The sequence below is a fragment of the Talaromyces rugulosus genome, chromosome I (genome assembly GCF_013368755.1).
Source record: "Talaromyces rugulosus chromosome I, complete sequence".
Lineage (NCBI taxonomy): Eukaryota > Fungi > Ascomycota > Eurotiomycetes > Eurotiales > Trichocomaceae > Talaromyces > Talaromyces rugulosus.
This window is the reverse complement of record NC_049561.1, coordinates 1699734-1721519: the sequence shown is the minus strand read 5'-3', so window position 1 is coordinate 1721519 and position 21786 is coordinate 1699734. Positions and strand designations below refer to the sequence as shown.

The 21786-nt window shown below is 49.6% G+C and overlaps 8 protein-coding genes across 8 annotated transcripts; 4 read left to right on the top strand and 4 right to left on the bottom strand.

Annotated features, from left to right (window-relative positions):
• Nucleotides 1–919: 919 nt before the first annotated feature.
• Nucleotides 920–4245, bottom strand: TRUGW13939_00575 (uncharacterized protein; the record flags this gene model as incomplete). The annotated part of the gene is made up of 2 exons (XM_035483782.1): nucleotides 920–2188; nucleotides 2242–4245. The coding sequence occupies 2 exons, from the start codon at nucleotides 4243–4245 to the stop codon at nucleotides 920–922; spliced, it is 3273 nt and encodes a 1090-aa protein (XP_035339675.1).
• A 1459-nt stretch (nucleotides 4246–5704) lies between these two features.
• On the top strand, nucleotides 5705–7607 carry TRUGW13939_00574 (uncharacterized protein; the record flags this gene model as incomplete). The annotated part of the gene is made up of 3 exons (XM_035483781.1): nucleotides 5705–5717; nucleotides 5777–6221; nucleotides 6278–7607. The coding sequence occupies 3 exons, from the start codon at nucleotides 5705–5707 to the stop codon at nucleotides 7605–7607; spliced, it is 1788 nt and encodes a 595-aa protein (XP_035339674.1).
• Nucleotides 7608–8007: 400 nt separating this feature from the next.
• TRUGW13939_00573 (uncharacterized protein) lies at nucleotides 8008–10664 on the bottom strand (the record flags this gene model as incomplete). The annotated part of the gene is made up of 3 exons (XM_035483780.1): nucleotides 8008–9197; nucleotides 9250–9527; nucleotides 9580–10664. The coding sequence occupies 3 exons, from the start codon at nucleotides 10662–10664 to the stop codon at nucleotides 8008–8010; spliced, it is 2553 nt and encodes an 850-aa protein (XP_035339673.1).
• A 672-nt stretch (nucleotides 10665–11336) lies between these two features.
• On the bottom strand, nucleotides 11337–13010 carry TRUGW13939_00571 (uncharacterized protein; the record flags this gene model as incomplete). Its single annotated transcript, XM_035483778.1, has 6 exons — nucleotides 11337–11596; nucleotides 11685–12126; nucleotides 12181–12251; nucleotides 12358–12402; nucleotides 12481–12731; nucleotides 12826–13010. 6 exons carry the CDS (start codon nucleotides 13008–13010, stop codon nucleotides 11337–11339), a joined length of 1254 nt encoding a protein of 417 aa, XP_035339671.1.
• TRUGW13939_00572 (uncharacterized protein) lies at nucleotides 12455–12796 on the top strand (the record flags this gene model as incomplete). Its single annotated transcript, XM_035483779.1, has 1 exon — nucleotides 12455–12796. The coding sequence occupies one exon, from the start codon at nucleotides 12455–12457 to the stop codon at nucleotides 12794–12796; it is 342 nt and encodes a 113-aa protein (XP_035339672.1).
• Nucleotides 13011–13564: 554 nt separating the features above from the next.
• TRUGW13939_00570 (uncharacterized protein) lies at nucleotides 13565–17547 on the top strand (the record flags this gene model as incomplete). The annotated part of the gene is made up of 9 exons (XM_035483777.1): nucleotides 13565–13595; nucleotides 13667–13771; nucleotides 13833–14652; nucleotides 14701–15458; nucleotides 16503–16706; nucleotides 16772–16894; nucleotides 16951–17069; nucleotides 17131–17215; nucleotides 17282–17547. 9 exons carry the CDS (start codon nucleotides 13565–13567, stop codon nucleotides 17545–17547), a joined length of 2511 nt encoding a protein of 836 aa, XP_035339670.1.
• A 779-nt stretch (nucleotides 17548–18326) lies between these two features.
• TRUGW13939_00569 (uncharacterized protein) lies at nucleotides 18327–19587 on the bottom strand (the record flags this gene model as incomplete). Its single annotated transcript, XM_035483776.1, has 2 exons — nucleotides 18327–19035; nucleotides 19187–19587. The coding sequence occupies 2 exons, from the start codon at nucleotides 19585–19587 to the stop codon at nucleotides 18327–18329; spliced, it is 1110 nt and encodes a 369-aa protein (XP_035339669.1).
• Nucleotides 19588–20682: 1095 nt separating this feature from the next.
• Nucleotides 20683–21472, top strand: TRUGW13939_00568 (uncharacterized protein; the record flags this gene model as incomplete). The annotated part of the gene is made up of 3 exons (XM_035483775.1): nucleotides 20683–20750; nucleotides 20833–21022; nucleotides 21077–21472. The coding sequence occupies 3 exons, from the start codon at nucleotides 20683–20685 to the stop codon at nucleotides 21470–21472; spliced, it is 654 nt and encodes a 217-aa protein (XP_035339668.1).
• Between the last annotated feature and the right edge of the window lie 314 nt (nucleotides 21473–21786).

Sequence of the window (21786 nt, the reverse complement as noted above, 5' to 3'; positions counted from 1 at the left end):
CGGTTAGGATAAAGAGAGAGAGAGAGAGAGCTCTCGAAATCGGACGGGTCAATTCGCCTCACGGAATCGGATACCGATGTGATAATTTTGATTTATCGATCATGTCAGAGGAATTGTTCAGGGCGAATTATTTTGCATCAGCTATTAGCCTATTTTCGACTTTAATATTCAAAGTGGTCGCTAGACTCGTTACCAGGAACGGAACGCGTCTCCCCCCGCGTGAGCAGACGCGCCAATGAGGACTTTTTGGAAAAGGGTTTGATTGGTTGGTTTTTTCACCGCCTGGCTCACCGCTTATATAGTAGAACTTACAAGGGGTATAAATATCCTTGACAAGGCCTTTCATAACCAATATGTACCAGCTATAAATGCCTTCAGAAGGTACCTAGGGGAGGATCTTATTACGTACATGGTAATAATAAAATTACAATTTGTATTGGCTAATAGAATTATAACTTATTTTGTTAGTTGATTATTGCCGGCAAAATCAGGACCACTTAAGTGGGTCCACCTTATCAACTTATCAAGGTCAGTACTGCTATATAGTATATACTACGCGTGGGTATGGAGTGCAGAGTCTCTCTAAGTAAAACCATTCATGTAGAAACTTCATAACGTATAGCATGCTAATATGCCCGTCTACTCAAACCAATGCAAAACCATGAAAAACCGTACACCAATGTCGAAAAGCCACTCACATGCAGGGAGAAGAAAATAAAAGAACACAAAAAGCCAGTGGCACCGATTTGAAATGAAACTCCGACAAAAAAAAAGCAGGGGAAAAAGCGTCCACACTGATAAACATCGTTTTGTGGCGCATCACAGGATAGTTAATAGTCAAATTAAGGTGATATTAATATAGAGTGAAAATAATAAGATAAAAAAAAAACCAGCGAATATGCAAAAGTAGTGGTCATGCTCATTCAAACGTCATCTGGATTTCCTCTTCCTCGCCATGGTGTCCGTGTCCATGTCCATGTCCGTCGTCGTCAGCCCAGGCATTATGTCCAAAATCAGCGGGCATAGTCGCGGCTGAGTGAAGTGGAGGCCGAGCGTCATGCGAGGGAACGTGGTAAGATGTGTCAAAGGTCAATTGAGCATCCTCGTCTGGTTTAGCTTCTGAAACTGGAAGAGGAGGGGGAGGAGGGGAGGTCTTTGGGTCGGTGGTCGTGGACTGTTTGTCCACCAGCGTAGCGGCATCATCTGCACTTTTGGATTGCTTCAGGTCTGGACGGGGTGATGGTTCTGCAGGATGCTGAGGGCTGTTCAATTCCACCTTGATCGGAGGTAGCGTGGACTCTAACTGCTTGACCTCGATTTGCTCCGAGGCGAGTTCTGCTTTGATAGCATCGATATCGAAAAGAATACTATCTTGCACAAACGTCGATCCCGGTGAATTGTTACTATGCGGCGATGATGAGTCTACTTGATCTGGGTCGTATGTCTCCCAGCCTTTCTTCTTTGCGAGACGAGACCGTTTGAACAAGCCGAATTTCTTCTTGTCTGGCTTCTCCTCTGCCTCCCTGCGGGCTTCGTCGATTTCGCGGATCAGTTCGCGCTGTCGTTCCGCGTGGTTCTCGGGATCTGGGTCTTCGATTTCTGCGAATTCGTCGCTGAGTACCTCCCAGCCAACTTCGCGCAGCAGTCGCGGCATTGCGGTACGATAGCTCATGTGTCCGCTGACGAGGTTTGTGACATCCAAATTCTCGAGCCCCGGGACGTCGAGAACAGGCGCAAGGCCAGAGACACGCATGATGCCACCACTGGTCGCTCGAAATAGGTAGCCCAGAATCCAGTCGTTTGAGGAATAACCATTCACAAAGCGTCCGACCACGACGCTCCGGGCTTTCATATAATCGTCTTTGTTGGCCACTATTGGCGAGCCAAACATATAAACGTTTTGAATAATCCCGTGTGCACCCTTCCTGGCAAGTTCCTTGAGACAGGAGAAGATCACTCGCGAACCGAGAGAAAAACCAAGTAGGGTGATTGGTCTTTTTCCAAGGCTACGGCTCATGAGAGAATCCGCAAGAATCAACCCGGCTGCGTTTGCCCGCACTAGGGAGACATTCCATGGATTGTCGATAAGGTAGGATAGCTTAGTGAGCACGAGGGGAAGTTGAAGAGCTCCCATTAATGCGGTCAAAATGGTGCTACCGAGCACTTGTTGCAAACCTTGGGTCAGTGCCTAGTTTTTTTGTCAGTACGCATCCTTATCGTCTTCATTTCGGTCTGGCCTACCTCTGTTGCCAGAATGTTGATGGTTGAACCCATACTTTGCAGCATTTCGGGCTCCCAGAAGACAGAGTATATATCTCCCATGATTGGATCCACTGTACTAAAAGGTAACCGGACGTCATCAACCTTTCCAGTCATCCATCCCGAAACAGTAACGATCAGATTGACCTTTTGATTGTTGTGTAAAGGTCGATATTCAAATGTTTGCACGGCAGCTGTCCGCCGATGAGAGGCTTTCAATCCTGTATAGCTACCGGTAAGAGTAGCTCCAGAGGCAATCAATGCAGTCCCGCCAGCTCCTCCCAGGAAAGCACCAGTGCCGGATATGCCAATCGTCGTAAACCCAGCTGCTAGGCCGGCGCCAATGACGGGCGCCAGTAGACCAGCCGATAAGCCTATAACCAAGCCTCCGCCTACGGTTGCTAGGCCCATAAGCATATATTTCTTCTTCATTGATTTCTTTCGGCGCTCTTCCATGTGTTCTGATTCGTCCCATGTTTCTTTGGCGGCCGCTTGTTCCATCTCCAAGGCATCGATGACCTTTTTCTCAAATCGGCATATCTGCATCCACGAAATATTCATGGCTTTTCCAACCTGCTCTAGTAAATAGCGTGATCGAGAGTCGTAATTAGCATCTGCAATCAAGACAAGGAAAAGGTCACATAGGACAGTCCAGCGAAGATCGATTTCTATCTTGGCCGAAGTTGGCATTTGAGACGGAGTTTGCACTTCTGGCACACCGTCAGTTCCAGGAGACAGCGACGCTTCTTTCTCATTCTCGGGGGTTTTGTTGTTCGTTTCAGATGGACTGAGACTGTCTCTATGTCCACTGCCAAGGCTGGGCGACGAAATCGACGGAGAATTTAGAGATGGACTTTGCTCTTCAGCCATGGGGTTTTCAACTCGAGCACTTTTCATCAGCGTTGGCACAAGGTCTGCAGATTGCACACCGTGCTCCGCCAGCTGCTCAATCATGACCTGCTCTGCGGAATCAATGTCCATGTGTGCAAAAAGGCGCATCATGACTGCTTGACTCCATTTCTTCGTCGAGTCCAGAGCGTCTTGAAAGGCCTTCTTGGAGGACTTGGTCGCTACGACGTTCTCCAAATCCTTGGTCATTTGGTATACAGCTAGTCGAACCACACCAACATATGCGATACGCTGGCCCTCGCTGAGGATAACCTTGGTAGCCTGGAGCTGGCTGAGCGGGTCGCGAGTTTCATCGTCGATTCCAAGCGAAGTGCCGTGGCTTTCTTTGAAGAGATAGCTTGTATCCTCATCCATGCTGGTTGCAGACTGAGCATCTTCGTCTAGCTGCACACGCGTGTATCCGCGAGCGGCACTTCCTATGTCGGCGTAGTCTTCGTCTTCAATCCGCGAGCCTTTGGCAACCAGTCTGCCGTAGTCATCATAATGATCAAGCTCCCCCAGAGCCGGCATAGCTTTCCAATCGTCTTCACTATCGCTCTCTTCGTCACCGTGCTCTTCGGTGAGCTTCTGATGGGACCATTCCGAAGCGCCTACTGCGGCATGTTTTTCGTGAGACGCCCTGGCGTCAGAGCTGTCTTGACCAGTTTGTGTATGTTCTGTCGTATGATTAGCGGATGAGTCTGCCGCATCCGCCAATTCTGGTTTTGTAACTTCTTCAATCGTCACGCCCAGTCCAGTGACGGAAGTGGATTGCTGAGCTTCGTTTGAAAGACCTGCATGCCCCCTTTCTTGATCTCCGGTAGGCGTAATCGCGCCGCTGGGTGCTGCTTTTTGTTCTTCTTTTTCTCCTCTTTCTTCTTCCTTTTGTTCCGCAACAGGTGGAGGCTCTTCATTCTTCGGCGAAAACTCTTGGGCATCATGGAATGAAGGCGAGGTAGAAGCCGAGTCTTGCGGCGGAGGCGTACGCTCCTTGCTCGTTCGAATCGGGAGTCCAAAATCATCCAAATCTGCCTGGGGCTGCGGAGGAGGCGGCTTCGACTCGGCCGATGGTGCCGTGGCTGGTGCTTCTGACGCCATTATACGATTGTTCTAATAACCAATGCAGCTTCGATTTGCCGAGTCACGATAGTGGTAGTGGTGCCGCCGGGTTTTCCGTATATGAGTCGTCCCTGATAGCCGCCCTTCCGGAGAGAGACCCCATCCGCGCGATGGAGTATGCGAATGCTGGCCGGTCAAAGTGAGGGTATTATTTATAAATTGTCGGATGCCGGTTTCTTGACTAGTCGGTCGTGGGTGTCAGCATGGGACAAGCGGGCGTTCGGAAAAGCGCACGAGACGGCGTGCGACGCAAGTCACGCTCTGAGAACGCAGAACAAGGTTAGTCGCCTATAGAATTGGGGCCACTTGACGAGAAATACACACGCTCGTTCTATAGGAGATTCAGCGGCTCTCTGGAGGTGCAGCAGAGACCGAAGTAATCACAGCATGAAGAAAACACAAAGCTAGGTATCGATAGACGAAACGTCTCAAAGCGGAAAGGTTGAGTTGTCGCAAGCCACCACGCGGTCGCTGGTTGGTCACGGCCCAGAAAAGGGGCTCGATCCACATTGCGCATACAACTCAAGACTACATTTTAAAGAAAGTTGCTAATTATTCAATAGTACTATATTCTATACTGTCTAACATCGGTTTCAAGTGTGTAGCAAGAAACCCGAGGGGCATGGCTCGGCAGTCGAGAGCCGAGCGTATCAAGACGCTGATCCTGGTCTGTTTCAGACCAGTGTTGCAGATAGAGAATATAGACCGAAGACGTAGTATTATTAAGTTTGTAACGTGCAGCAGGCTTCTTTTCACTACATGGCCTCAATGCCAGTCTGGTCTGATAGCGATGGCCTTTATAATCCGTATACCGTATGTCCGTATCAGTATGTCTATACGAGCCATCTGTCAGCACTTATGCAACGCCTGAGAGGGCGAGAGAGAGAGAGAGAGAGAGAATTTCCAGAGCCTCTCCTGAGAATCGGGAAAAAAGACTCTGCTGGTATTAATAGGCAAGTTGTATAGTCTACCTTGGTGTACAGAAGAAAGCGGGGCAGTGCAGACTCGCAAGCAAACAAGGCAAACATGACGTCTGCAGGCTGCAGCAGGTCAGCTCAAACCTTCGTGAATCATCGTCGCACTGATCGCGACCGGCTTCTCTCTCTAGCGTCCGCGCCCTGTTCAGCTAATGCTCCGAAGGGCAAAGATGTGAAGTCTATCGCTCGCCGGGCGCAGTCCGTGGTGTGCTGGTGGCCAATGACCCTGCGTGCTTCTGGCCGGTGGCCATGAACGCGGCCTGAGGAGCCTCAAGTCTGTTTCCAGGGCTGTGGCAACGCCTGTGGGGTCTGGTTAATAACACTGCTGACTTATGACTGGACTCGACTATGAATATGACTATGAAACCACCTGCAGAACTTTGTGTATTTTGAACACGACACTACTATCTTGCTCTTGAACGCTAGGTGATCTCGCAGCAAGTCTCAGAATCGTCTTTTAGATGGCCGACACAGGTACGTCGCCAGGTTTCTTGCCTTGCATTCGCGCTTGATGTACTCACGCGAATCAACAGGTAGCGTCGCCAGTGTTGCAGGCGCCGGCTTGCGGCTGGCCCTGCTCTTGAACGCAGTCGCATGCCAGGTCGCAAACCTAGGCGTCGACATCCACAGCATCTCCAAGGGCATCACTCTGTTCTCAACCAGCCTCAAACAAGCCCGCCAAAGCCTGCAGTCTGAGCACTCGGTGCACACGCAGGATTGTCTGGACACCGCAAACCAGATCAGCGAGCAGGCGCGCACCGTGTTTGAGGAGGTCGAGGATATGCTGGATGAAGTGCAGAAGCCCAATTCTCAAGCAACCGAGGGCGGCGGCGGCCCGCAGTCCGTTCAGCAGCGTTTCAAGACCTGCTTCAAGAAGCAGCGCGTCACTTATCTTCTCGCACAGCTCGAGTCTCTCAAATTTAGTCTGATGGTGATAGTCCAGGTGTTGCAGCTGGGCCGATTGGTGGAAGTGAAAAAGTGGGTTGACATGTCTTTATTACTGTTTACATGTACTAACGTCATGGACCATTCAGTGTTCTCAACACCCTTACCGAAGAGCTTATTGCTCAGGAGAGGGCTGATGCACAGAATATGCTGATTGTCAGATATTGGTCGACCAAGAAACTCGACCGTCTATGGGATCTTGCGCGTCAAGAAGCGAAAGAAGACCGAGCACCGACTGTCAAATTCGAATCCAGCACGTCCTCGACACAAGACCTGTCCTCTCCCACCAGCCCGGGCATGTCCAAACTACCAATAATTCCTTTAGGCGTGGAGTCGTCGTTGAACGCCGTAGAAGAATTGCCAAAGGATATGCTTCGACTGACAGGGACAATACTCGACGCCTTGCTCAATCGCTGGATTCGGGAAGAAGTTGGCCAGCGACTCGTCACATATGACGCCAATGCAGCAGCAGCAGCAGGTTTTCCTCATGCATATGTGTCGTCCGGAAGTGAAGACGGCTATTCAGACGACGGCTATGGCCGCCCGGACATGCAAGGGTATTATCTCGAGGGGACTACCACCGACTGGCGGAAACCACACTCGCAAGACGCGCGAACTCAGGCTGCTCAACTGCGCAAACTATACTCGACCAAACAGGCGCACGTCCACAGCGATTCCGAAGATTCGGACAGTTCAACATCGTCGTCGATGAGGCGGAAAACAAAGAGAAAGAATCGACAGCCTGCTGCTACTGGTGATGGTGATGGTCGACAATATACCACTACTGCTGCTGCTAGGTCGTCTAGTGGAGAACCGGCATCGCGGCCCTATTCCTACTCTGTCTCGAACAAAGTTCCTGGCAGCGACACCGAAAGCAACTGGCGACACAAAGACACTGTCAACACGCACTCGCAGACACGGCCAATTCCTGTACCGCAGCCAAATAATGTACATGCAAATGGCCTATATCCCGCGAGAGCGCCAACATCCAGCCCTTCCTCCTCCAACGCGCGCAACGGCGTCCATCAACAACACCACCACCACCACCACCAGACTTACTACAGTAGTACAGCACCAAACGGCTTTCTCTCCACGACCCCGACTGGGGGCTCCCAGTCTTATCAACAACCCCGATACACCCCAGCACCACCTCCCCCCACGCGCGCCTTTTCACGGAGCATGTCCGACAACATCTCCCAACCCCAGCAATACCTCGCTCCGCAGCAACAACAACAACAACATCAGCAACAGCAGCAACTACCACAACGCCACCGATCCTCACGCAGTCGAAAAGGATACCACAGCCCGCAGCCATACGACCGACATCGTGATTTGAAGCGCACCGCCATGCGCGGGATTCTCGGCGCGAGCGCTATTGGCGGGTTTATGGATGCTCTGGAAGCGTTTAGTGTTATTTGAGCGTTTGTAATTATGTTTTTTTCTTCTGAAATGATTGTATGCTTATGCTATATGCTTATGCTTTATGTTTATGTATGATAACAATTTATGTACCCGACGAGTCACGACGAAACGAATATAAACTGATTTATCTATTGCCAAATGCCATGTGCCACCAACACGTATATGTATATATGTAGAGAGCCCTATGTAATCAATACAGGTATTAAAGAAAAGAAAAGAAACATCAACCATCACATCAAAAAATTCTAAACTCGACATTAATATATGCAAAACGAAAAGAACAAACCAATCCGCAAAAAAAAGAGAAGAGAAGAGAAGATAAATAAAAAGGGAAAATCTATTATTTATTGCCAGATAAATGCAAAAGTAGAAATGAAAAAAAAATTTTTTTTCTTTATCAAAAAGTAGGCAACTGAAACATTCCCCGGTCAGGAACCCAGTCAAATTCCATGTCCATTGGAATAGCGTTTTCCATGGAATACATGGGATTATTGGTATGGTTTGAAGTAGCATCTTGTTGGCCGCCGAGGTCAAGAGGGAAGGGTTGTGTTTGGGTCTGTTGTTGTTGCTGTTGGAGGTTGGCCATGTCGTGCTGAAAGGACCAGACGGCGGCGGCGGGTTGGGAGGGAAGAGTGTAGGGGTGGGCGACTGCGGGAGGGTTGTTTATGTGTGGGTGATGATGTTGTTGTTGCTGTTGCTGCTGGTGATGATGCTGATGATGCATTCCTGGGTCGTTTTGGGTGGGTGTTGGCCATGCATTATGGTTGTAGTTGTGAACAGAGGTGGCAGATGTCGCTGACATGCTGGCCACGGGGCTTGTGTTTGTTGTTTGTTGGTAGGCGAGATTCGGATTGAACTCGTGCGTTTGTTCATGTTGACGTTGCTGATGATATTGTTGCTGGTGATACTCATCCGGATACGCTGGCTGCATCCCAACCGGCACCACCTTGGTCGGCGTAGGCACAATACCTCCATGCCACGCGGCCGTGAATGACGATGTCGACGGACCAACCACCGTGACGGCGGCAGCGGCCTTTGCCTTTGCCTTTTCAGCGTCGCGCTGAGCCTGCAGCCGAGCTTCTTCCTTTTCCGTTCGATGATTCTCAAACCTCGTCAGCCAGTCACGCGCCTTGCCGCCAACCACACGCAGCCAGCGCGATGGGATCGGGTACTTGGAGCCGGCGCTGGCCTCGGTGAGTCGTTCAGTCATAGACTCAAGATATTGCTCCATGTTGACCGTGCCCAGGCTAATGACATCCCGCAGGGCACCGGACTTGATCGAGAAAAAAATCTTAAGCAGGACCATCACGCCCAGCACGACTCGGGAATACGTCAGATTCGGCATTTTCCGCATTGTGTGCACGTCGCAGTTCAAAAATGAGTCTAGCAGGCCATGTGCTGCGTTGAGCCATTTGATGTTGAGGTCAACTCGGAGCGCGCTCAGCGGCTCGTATTGCTGCTCGCCGCTCTCAGGGGCAGGGAGTGTGTAGTATTGTCGTTTGATGGCATCGGGCTCGCGATATCCTTCGCCTATGCCGAGTTCGTAGATGGATAGAAGAGCATGTTGGTATTCAAGCACCATTGGCACTATGAGGTGAGCTAAATGGATATATAGATTCATGTATAAACTCATTCTTACCTGTGAGGTCTTCCGCGTCCAGGTTCTCTTTCCAGTCGTCCATCTTCTTGTCAAATAGCCGTAGGACAGCGTTCACCCGGGTCTCCGTCAACGGAGCGGTGGACGCCGTGTCGTCGAGGCCAAAGGATGACAAAGCCTCGTCTGTGATAATTTGAAGTTCAAACCATATAGCAAGCCGCCTGTCCGACTCGATTGGCGACTTGCTGAGCATTCGTACGCATTCTTTAATCCAGTCGTTATATTGCAGCATATTCGGTCGCCGCGTCCTCATGGCCACCCTGCAATAGTAAGTACTCGTTCGTGAAATAGAAGGCGTATAGGAATACATACGTCGAAGAAAGGTGATAACATGTCAAGATAGTCCGCGCTTGTTCAGCCATCTGCTCATCGAATTTTTCAGCTGGCGTGGCCTGTCTCCTATTTCGATTGGGCTTTCGCGGCATGCGCTTCTTGTATGCGATGCCCACTTCTATTGCCATGGTGGCGGCTATGTGGGAATATTGATAAGCTTGAATTTGCGAAGGAGAATCAGGTGGAAGGTAATATATATTCATCAGGATAAGCGCCTGCACCATTTCCAAAGATTTTTCGCCGCGGAAAAAGAATCGCTGCGAGTAAAGGCTGATGATCTCGTGGTTCATCACGTTGGCTAACCCGGCGTCCACGGCAATGGCAGCGGCTGCGATTATGGCCAAGAAAAGCACGGGTTTTGACTGGCGCAGTTGAGCGGCGGTGGTATCTAACGGTAGCACAATAAAAGGGAAATAATCCAGCAAATCGGTCATGAACAGCGAGAGAAAATCTTCTGCGGCGGCGGGCGAGATAAGACCGCGATCTACGATATCGCCTCCGTCTCCAAAATCGGGAGAACTGGAGTGTGGGATCAGCGAGGGTGTGCTCTGCATAGAATGGCCATCGCCTGACAGGTCATAGGTTGAGCGAACACCGGGCGACTGAGAAGGGTTGACGTTGACCAGTTTTATTTCTTGATAGTTGAGCGGATGCGGTTTCTCCATGGGCATGACGCCAAAGTCGACCTCGTCCTGCTCTTCCTCTTCACTCCCCGACTCAGACTCCTCGTTAATGATTTCTTCCTTGGTGGCAGTACCACCACCAGCAGCGGCGGCGGCAGCAGCAGCTCGTCGGTCCTTGAGCATGGAGCGCATTGCGGCCATCTCCTTCTCCAGCTGGGCCACGCGCGAATCCGTGCGTTTCCGGGGCCGGCGTCTCTGTGGCGCGACAAAGATACAGGGCCGGTTTGCCTTTGTGCACCTCTGGCACTGGTTGGGCATGTTGGTATCGGGCAAGCAGCGCACTTTCAGGGCGCGGCATGATTCACAGGACCGGTTCAATTGCGGCGTAGAAAGAGACTGGTGGTCAGCCGGGCCGCCGCCCTGATTGTGATGCGTCGACATGATATCGACAAACAAGAAGAGTTTATTCAGAAAGAAAGAGAGAGAGAGAAAAGAGAGAGAGAGAGAGGAGAGAGACCCTAAGCTGGATGGGGTCGGCGATTGGGCGGAATTGATGTCGTCACGGCAGGGGCAGTAATCTCAATGGTAGCAAAGACTGGGCCATGATTGATCGATCACGCTTTCTCCATTAGCCCAGGATCAAAACAGAAAAGACTTGGCCATCGAACAAAAGGATTCGATCGTGAAGAAGGGTCCTGTCTTTTCTTCCCCCCGGGCCCCGCCACAGCCACACAGCGACACAACGAACGGCCCCCAGAAAAGCCAATCGCGGCCGCTTTCCGGTCACGTGGCGGCCCCAAGCGGCCCCTTTCGGGCCCTAGATCGCACTAGGCCCAAATCGGTAATTTCTGGCGTGTCGGAATTGGCATGTGATCGCATGGCTCAACTTTATTTCTATTTTTGTCCATTCTTCATTACAAAAGGACGAAAAGACATAAAAACGGCAGTAATGGGTTTTTCGTGTCAACGGCGGTGGTGGGCACAAATAAGCTTAATATATGGTTCCTTGATGTAATTTGTGGAGCAAAGCGGAGCAGCCAACAGTCAACGGATTGATATCCCGTAGATTGCAGTACGGACACACAGTTTTTTTAAGTTCATAGCTAATAATAATTAATAGCAGCCTCCTTCATCCGAGATTCGCTCGCCCCATCGTACCAAGATCACGCCAAACGCAATAAACGGCAGAGCCAAGCCTGCCAACAGCGTATACCCCCATCCATACCCCAGACGCGCATACAACGGGTCCGCGCCCAGGGGCACGACCGCCGAGATGGCGCTGCGGATGATGGACATGGCCCCCGTGGCACTGGCCGTGTGGAGGGGGTACACGTCAACCACGTAGATTTGCACGGGGATATAGGAGTACATGGCTGCCAGGGCGACCAGCGAACTGCCGATGATCGGTGCGATCCACATGGTGTGTTTTTCGAGGGTCCATCCGTATAAAAAAAAGAGCACCCGGTAAAAGCACGGCGCCAAGGATTAGCGGTGGGAGACGGTCTTCGGGCTTGAGTTTTGTGTCGGCACGGCGCCGAGCTTGTTGGTTGGCGTACAGGTCGGAGAATACGCCGAGTGTTATCTGGCTGAGAAGAAAGCCTGTCATCATTCCTAGGTACGCGAGGCCACTGGACCCCGTGGAGAAGTTGTATACGGTCTGGAAGGTCGTTCCCAGGGTGGACAGCAGGATATATAGGTAGGAATTGAGGATGGAGGTATAGAGAGTGAAGAGGAGGATCAAGCGAGAACGGAAAATAAATCGGAGCGGACGTGTGCATGCTCTCAAAAACAGCTGTGATGATGCTGGTTTTTCCGTGTTGCTGCCCGATTGATGCCGGGCGAGCAGAATCGGGGGGTATGTCTCTTGGAGAATCAAAAGACACCCGATCATGAATATTCTCAACTATACAATGTGAGTTTCCATTGTACAGCAGAATAAATGGTACCAAGAACATACAAATGCGATCGAGATCCAGAAGATCCAGCGCCATCCAATAGTCTCGGCAATATAGCCGCCAACAATCGGCCCTAAACTGTCAGTTATTTGACACAACTATGAGCTTCTACTAACATATCCAATGTTGGGCCCTACTAGGTCTGCACAAGCATATCAAAGACCATCCTGACCACTCACAAAAGTAACACCACTGGTCATAAACGTCACGGCCAGACCACGCCGCTTTGGCGCAACAATATCAGCTATAACAGCTCGTCCAGAGATCAAAAACTCAATGCCAGCAAAGCCGCATCAGGGCACGGAAGACGATAAACACGGCAATACTATGACTACTACCACAGATGGCCAGCGCCGCAAGGTAGACGACAAACCCAGGATACAAGGCCACAACACGGCCATACAGCTCACAAACCGGAGCAACCAGCAGCGGGCCGAAGCAGTATCCCACGAGATAAATGGAAATAGTGAATGCGGAGAGAGAGCTGCTATGCGAACCAAAATCGTCCATGACGAACGGCAGCGCCGGTTCAAACGCGGTGGAACAGATGGAGCTGATTTGAATGTGAGCTTCAATCTTACATGTACTAGCATGCCCGAAGGAAAGATCAAATTTTGAAATGAAGACTATACACAAGAAAAACGTACGCCACGGTGTTTGCTCCCCAGAGAAGGAAGATGATGCTCCATTGCCGCGCAAGAGACCAGTTGACAGGGTTTCTGGGATCATTGGCCCATTCGGGCGACAACTGTAATTCCGAGTCCCGGCAGCTTTCTGTGCTTGGAAGCATCGCAGCCGGCTTAGCCATAGAAGAGTCAGTAGGGTTCCCCATGGGACCGGTATACGAATATCTGAAGCATCAACGCTGGGACCGTGGGGTGCTTGCGTATAGAACTCATCGCCAGATGAAAAGAGACACAGCAATACAGAGATACAGAGATACAGAGATACAGAGATACAGAGATACAGAGATACAGAGATACAGAGATACAGAGATACAGAGATACAGAGATACAGAGATACAGAGATAACCAGTTTCTGACAAACCCACTTATTTCCGCGATCAAACAAAGAGAACGAACGTTGATCATTCGCGCACGGGTTACATCTCGAGTGGTCCTGGTCCGTCGATCAGCCAAATTTTACCACTTGGCTGGAACCACCAGGGGTTGCTGCAGTAGTGGCAGTGAGTACGGCGCTATCCTGCAACTGTGAGTGGATCGGGGATTATTTTGGTATTGTTACAGACTTTACAGTACTACATTGGAATTAATGTGCTGGGGCCGTCACATCCGGTAATCCACTCGCCGGGCGTCGTCTTTTAAATCGCGTGGATCAGCGGCTGTAAGAAGTAACTAATCTGGTATTTGCTCCTGCTGGCATGCGATGGAGGTTGACGTTGCGGTCATCGGCGCTGGTGAGTTGCATCGCCCAAACAAAGTATCGTACGACGCTCACTATTGCTGTTGTTGTTGCTGCTGCTATTAGGGCTAAGCGGCATCGCCTTTGCTCGGTTCTATCTGGAGACCCATGCAGATGCGCGCCTGGCGATCTTCGAGAAGGATTCCAGCATCGGCGGGGTATGGAGTGCAGGTATGTGTTTTTTGTCTGTCTCTTCGATTAGAGTGAGAGTTGAGTTGACCTGTCCTCTCAGAAAGAGTCTTTGAGGCCTTTTGGGTTCAGAGTCCTCTACGCATGAGCTCCTTTGCAGACGTGGCTCTTGAAATCCCAGACGATGCCCCCCGCCTACACGACACCTTTGAGGCCAGGTACGTAACCAGGTATCTCGAAGAATACGTCGACAGCCATGTATACAATGGTGCGTCTCTACGCTCGCGAATCTGGGTCAATGCAGACGTGCGCTCGGTAGAAAAGCGCGGTAGTGATGATGATGAAGATGGCGGATGGCTCTTGCATGTAGACGGTGCTCAGCCTCGGTCTGTATGCTGCAAGAAATTAGCCGTGGCGTCTGGACTGACTTCCATCCCCAATATGCCTACGTTTCCTCGCAGCCCAGAGTGGAAAATTCCCATACTGCACCATCGTGACCTCGGGCTTCATGAGAGGACGATTTTGGCCACCGACGAGTCATCGGCAGCATATAAAAACATCACTGTTCTCGGTGGGGGCAAGTCAGCTGCAGACATGGTGTATGGCGCTCTCAAAAAGGGCAAAAACGTCAACTGGATCATCCGCACTTCAGGCGAAGGGCCGGGGATCTTCATGGATCCAGCAGCTGGTGGAAGATACAAACATGCGGCAGAAGGCGGCGCAACGCAGAAAGCTACAGCACTCAGTCCTTCTCATTTTTACACTTTGCCTACAGCATCTCTCGCCCTACACCAGAACGAGGCCGAGAGAGCGAGTCTCGAGGAGAAGATATATGCTGCTGACAAGCGGTTCAAGGCGTTGGCAAATTACCATGGACGAGAGGGAGCTCTCCCGGGGTTTCGTGGCTTGGAGCCAAAAGCATCGTAAGCTGCATTCATCTTTTTTGCAAAATATCACAGCTAACAGAATAGATTCTTCTGGAGCAGTGGTCCCATCGGAGTCATCCAGCACAGCGACTTTTGGGATCTGGTGAGTAAGAACGTTAACGTCTACCGAAGCGATCTCTGTGGCACGACATCCAATGCAATCGTCTTGACAGACGGAACAAACGTGCCAACTGATGCTGTTCTATGTGGCACGGGCTGGATATCTTCCTACCCCTTTTTCACTCCCGAACAAGCTGCTCAACTCGGCCTCCCACATCAACCAGACGACACCATTTCAGCCGAAGAAAAAACATGGGAAGAACTAAGCAAAAAGGCAGATGCAGAGATACTCCAGACATTCCCAATTCTGGGCCATCCTCCGGTAGACGCCAAACCAGTCGGAGGAGACACAAACCTCACGCCCGCCAGACTGTACCAGGGTATGGCCCCGTTGAACGATTCATCCATCCTGTTTCTGGGGAGAGCGCGCATGTCCAATAACTTTCGTGCAGCTGATGCTCAGGCCATATGGGCAACGGCGTATTGGGATGGCCATGTGTCTCTGCCGCCATCAGACGAGGTAAAACGGCAAGTGGCGTATATGAATGCGCTGTCTCGAAGACGATATCCGACCCGGGGTGTCGACGGTATCAATTTCCATGCGGATTTGGTCCATTACACTGATAAACTGGCGTGTGAGGCGGGGATTTTCTCGCATCGTAAGGGCTGGTGGGGGGATCCTGAGGAGCCGTGTCTGGCGAGCGACTTTCGAGACTGCGCGGAGGAGTACCGGGGGAGATATGGTCAGAAATAATGATGTTATGTTTACAAGTTAAGAGACAAGAGGTTTGCTATACGAATGAATTCATTCTAGGATAAACTACATATGTCAATTCTATGCTTACCAACCTAGGGCTAGTTCAATGTCATGATAGACACTTGCACGTACAAGAAAGAGTAATAAAGGAAGCTAGATGTATTAATTGATGTAGTATGTACCGTAAATTTCATCATAGATTAAGCGACACCTGGAGGCAAATGCATTCTATTTTTAATTGATTTCATTCTTGGTGCTCACGTTATCTTCCCCTTTCTCGTTACTAGGGCGCCATCGTAAGCCATCGTACGATGTGGTGCATCTTCCATTCTCGCTTGCTCTAGTCACGTCCTTCCGCCCCTACATCTTTCGTTTCACGTTCGTATAGCTGCAAAGTTGATGCCTTATCAGTCAATGGCAAGTTCGTACTCTGTGCCGACGGGCAAATCGTCCTCTGCGGATTGTCAGTGGGAGCTCAATGCTTTTGGTAGTGGATTTCTACCTTCTGCGTATGGCATTGGAAGAGCCACTGCCGACCAGAACAGGGCGAGAAGGACCATTAGCTTGGGGCACATATTGAGTTTTTTTAACCAAGAGTTGGAAACTCTGGTACTCTGGCGTATGTTTGTGGAATTGGGTTGGAGGGTGTACCACAGAGCAATCAATCCATGTCCATGTCAACCTTCTTATACTTCATATCTAAGCAACCCCTCTCCAACAGCAGCTCAATTTTCTGCTGACATCACTAACCTACATGTTCAATGTTGGCTGGCCTGTGGGTGATCTGCCGTGCAGGCAATAAGCACACTTTGCATCCATGTCTACGTGGGCAAGTCCGCATCCACTCGTTGTTGAGTGATCGGCGATACATTTATTACTGTGTGAGAGGGTTCCTGATAGAATAAGTGTGGACTGCTTCTTCTTTTTCTTGTGTGCAGGATTACAATTCTTTTTTTGGGCTCATATTTGTATACCCTAGTATATATAGCTTGAGGATTCAATATGGGCGTCGAAGCCGAGCCGCTGCTAGACGGCCACGACGTCGAGCAGACTCTGGGTCTGAAATACCATGTGCATCTTTCTCGAAAACGCTCTCCTCGTCGATGGACGGCATGGTTGATATCGGCATTGACACATCTCTTGATGGTGCTTCTCGTTTTGATTGCTATCAATTTCGTGCCCCATGCACGCACTATCTTGATCTTGGGCGAAACCCCGCGGCCAAAGCTGTACTGTATGTTTGAAATTGGCTGTAAAACTATATATGTACTGAGTAGTTGACTTTAACATGAAAAAAAGCCCCTCTCACGCCCGCCATCGAGTACACCATCGACATGCCGCCGTGGGACTACTGGAGTAACAATCCCTTCTTCGGAACACCCAGTGACGACTCAGAGCGCGCGTGGAACCGTCTCATTCATCGTATGTATCTATTGAATGTCTGTTTTGGAAAAGTAAGTGAAATTGATTTATTGCAGCACACGGTTTGCAAGTGCTCCCCGACGAGGCCGAGCATCTAGATGCGAATCGCACCGTGGTGACGAAGAATAGCAACAGCTTGTTTATGCTCGGCGTGTACCACAATCTGCACTGCCTAGTGAGTATTTTAAGTATCACAGAGTCAAAATTTCTAGTTATTGACTAATTTGACTGGGCAGCGACGCATCCGACAGACGCTCCAGGCGGAGCACTACTATCCCAACATGACAGCTAAGCAAAAGGAGAGCGATTTAGAGCACACCAGTACCTTTTTTTTTAATCATCTCCTAGTAAAAGAGTGAAAAAAAAGACTAATAAGTATATATATAGGCCACTGCCTCGAGGCATTGCGCACCTCGATGATGTGCCATCCGGACCTAACCACCAACCGGTTCTACTGGTCGCACCGGCCATGGCACGACCTCAGCGTGCGTCCGGACGTGGCGCGTGAGTGTGTAAATTGGGATCGGCTCGAGGGGTTTATGCGCGAGCGCAGGTATGATCCGGGGGATATTCTCAAGGGGCATGGTGACGATTTGGCGGATGATTACAAGGAGGACTACAAGGAGGACAAGAAGCTCAAGTATGAGGGATGATTTTTTTTGTCTATGGGGTAATATACGATAATACAAAGTACGAAGTCCTAGGACCCAAATCAGGACGGAGCAGGTTAGATGTTGAGGCTCTGGGTCGCCGCATGAGACAGCTTTGCTTGATGGGAAATGACTGAATTCAATATTTAATGTTGACTGTGTGTAAGGATAAGTACAAGATTTGAGTGTGGTTCGCTAATAAAAACTGCTTTCTTTGTTTACTTCCACGTGACCCCAGGTTGACCTAACTTCTAAGGCGGATATGTCGACAAATGATACTATATTTTTAGTTATGAGTGTGGATATTGTATTTGTTGCTATGGCTAGCGACTGTTAGTGGCATTGAAGTTCTCTGTATATTTACGCTCAAATAATTTCGGGGAGAGGAGTGAGTGCTTATGAATAAGTAATTCATTTCATAATGCTGTCTGCTGGCTATCCGCAAACAAGGGTTTTTCGAGATTATCAGGACAATCCATGAGAGGAGGACCTACTTGAAATCCTCCCAATGCAGCTATAAGGCTGACTTTAGACGAGGGTACAGACGATGTGGTAACGATTTCCACAGGCAAGAAAGTGAATCATGATACACACCTACGCAAGGATGGAACCGAGGCCATTTGTATACTCGTTGTATGGAACTTTAAGAATAAGCTAACGACACATGAGGTAAACTCGCTTGCCTTTCAAAACGCTGAAACGCTGGCAATCATTTGAACATTAGTCTAATCTACAATTCTATCATTACATGCATGAAAAACTATGTTGGAGTAGTTGAGTGCTCAGCTACCATTGTCTGGCTCAATTGAATCCCCTCTCCAGGAACCCCGGAAGAGGTGCCTCATCAAGGCAGCATCAGGGGTGCTCCCATCATTTGTGCTGTGCGAGTGCGGCTGGCCCATCCCAAATCCATCGATAGTGAGGACCAGAATGTCGCCGTACAGCCTCGGTTTTGTCATAAATGACAAGTCCTTGGTCGTTTTCAGAGAAGAATCATGTTCCTGTAATGCTTCAAAAACAACATCGGTCCAGGCGGCGGGTCCTGTTGAATTCATGACTTCAAAGCTAGTCGGGGTTAACTTGTTGACAGGAACTCCATGAGACACTGATATGTCATCCAGCGACTGAAATATACGAGTAACCATTTTTCGGAAGATGGGATGCCCAGGCGCTGCTGCAATAGTCCACTGACAAAACTGAAGCCAATGAGGGATATCAGCCCAGCCGCCGCCATCACGCCGGTCAAACTCAACGCCAACAATCAAGCGAACCTTATCACGAAGATCCGTTGGCACCCATTTATCAATAGCTTTCAATGCTACAGTGTCGATATCAGTATAGACGCCACCTTCAACATCGAGAATGAGGTAGCGGAGGAAATCAGACTGCATCCCGACGTTCGGAAGGTTGTTGTACATTTCAATTAGGCTGGGGTCATCTGGGAAGTGTTGTTTGACGAATTCACTGCCCCCATCATGGCCTACCAGGGTGCTGAAGACGGAAGGTCAGTATATGTCTGTACTGGGGTTATAATATAGAGAAGTGATTGAACTTCTCGAATTTCGCCATTTAGATGTCCAAATGCGTGATAGCTATATGGACAACGAAAACGGGAAAATCGCGAAAGATTGGCAATGCTTACTATGTGTAATCCGGGTTCATGACAAGCCAAGAGGGCGTATCCCGGAGAGTGTCGGGATCTATAATAACATCGTCCGCTGTTTGCTTCTTCGGAAGTAATATCTGCCAAATCTTGGGCGGAATGAGACTGCCAGTGTTTGTTTTTGGATTATGTGTCGCCCACTGTGGTCCATTGATCTCCTGCTCTTCAGTGTGCGTTTGATGACTGCCGTTGCTGTCAGCAAACGAGAATCCGCTCAGGGGACGTTGCTTTATAGCGCCCGTCACAAGATCGGAGCATATCCAAATGGTGAATAGCAGGGTCAGGACGACGAGAGGAATAGCGATGCCTCTGTAGCGGCGCCTAGTGGCGTGGTGTAAAATCTGCGCGCCCCAGGAATCTGCAGACTCCTGGCCATACATTGTACCAAGAACAATCTTTATATATATATATATATATATATATATAGTATATGGAAAGTTGAAAAGATTAGATAAACAGTCGTAAGGGACAAAGAGAAAATTGCAGCCGCCACGATAGATCAACATCAGATCAGGTATTCGAGAAAACAAGGCTCCCTGTGAAGGCGCCTTTGGCGGCTGATTTAATCATACTATCCCAATGCGGAAGAGTCGCTCATGGTGATGTGGATCGCCGATGGGCAACTGGTGCCCAGTGTGGCGCTGCAGAGGGGGGTGATATCACCTCTAGTCTGCATATTATTAGTCTGTTTTGCAATTTCAGCTTGCCAATGGCCCAATAGTACTCCGTACAGAGGAGAAGATGTGTTGGTTAAATCTTCAGACCCACCAGCGGATGCACGGGAAGTTAACACCAAACGTTGTTTGGTTAGTAGAAGAATCATCAACCAATTATGTGGTCAAACTGTGCTGTAATTTCACCCAATCAATAATGTATTCATTGGCTCTTGTTTCACCAGAAGCATACAGATAATACATGTATGGACTCCGGAGTACTCTGTATTATACCCGAAGGGGGCATACGGCGGCTGAGTGCAGAAAGCACCTCATGTGCTAAGTTATCGGCCAATGATTCTCTACTCTAAAATTAGGGTCACCCTTAATAGTTCAGGGTTTGCTTGACGCCGAACATGTCGTCCGTAGTGTTACTGTGCTAGCCTAGCTGTGGTCGGTAACCCCCGTAGTAGTACTACCTAGTTTGATCGCTGGCAATTCAACCCCCCGAATTCCGAGAGTCCTTTCTAAGTCCTAATTCCTCTTGTATTTTGATGGATTTTTATTATATTACCTTTCTACACCACCAGCGGCGAGAGGCTGAGGTCGAATAAAGAATGTCCGTGTCGTCGCTACCAACTCTTCCATCAACATGGACTGCACCGACATCTTGTTTTGCATCAACAAATTATTACTATGTCTTGTTGGGCAGCGGTTTCTTCAGTAACATGTACGGGACGCCCACACCGGTACTGACGGGGAATATGCCATCGGGATCTTGTTTTCCCCCATCATTCACCATAGACGTCCCATATATAACAGATGGTGGATGCCCTTCTGGCTATACCACGGCTTGTGCGACTGCTGGGCCCAGTAGCCATGGTCAACCGGTCAGTACAGTGACTTGCTGTCCGAGGTTTGTCATCTATCATCAGGTCTTCAAGATTGGAAAGCGCTTACACACCACTACAGCGTCACCAGCAACGTCTTTTCTTTTATGTGTAAAGATAACCAGTACGGTTGTCATGCAACGGCCACGGCTGGTGTGGTTTGGACGGGCGTGATGACCAACATTGGACTTCCCACGCCTACAGAGGAGCCAGCAACACGCACGCCCAGTACAGCCGAGGGGATAGAAGCATGGGGTATCAAACTTCTTTCAGTGAGTCACTCCAAGGCTGTGTATTTCAGGCGAGTTTCAACTAAATTTGATCAGGTGGCTCCAGAAACATCGACCACGACATCGTTGCCCTTAACAACGAGGCCAGCAACGACCACCCAGGCTCCAACTTCGTCATTTCCCTCCAGCAGCATTGTCACATCAAGCGGGCTTCCGACATCAAGCGGAACGCCAGAGCAGTCTTCAAGCAAAAGTGGCTTGGGAACGGGCGCTGAGGTGGGCATCGCCATAGGGTCGGCCCTCGGCGCTGCTCTCGTGGCATTGGGTGCCTTCCTTTTTTATCGCAATAGGAAAAAGAATAAACAAGTCGCTTTGCCTCCGGCATATACGGCGGCACCGCTCCCAAAACATGAACATGAGCTCGATGGACATGATGCGCCTCAACTCCTCGATTCGCAGCATCCACAACGTGTCTGGGAATTGGGCGCCTGATAATTATGGGCATTCTGTATATATTTCTTTTGTTCAGGCAAAGGCATGTCATCTCGCAACATTTGAAGTTTTCTATTGATATATTACACATTGATCATTCACATGTACTGCAAATTTGTTGTTGCATCTGTGGGGTTTAGCGTCTTTGCAGAAGCCTAGCGTTTTAATTTCTCGTTTATGTATTATGAGCAATCGAAGCCCATTATATCCTTGGCCTACGGGCCCTTTTGACCATGGAGGGTACAGTTCATCCTGGTATCCGAGTTTTGCATCCGAGTAGCATCTGAGTGCTGACAAGCCGGTGAAGTTTTCAC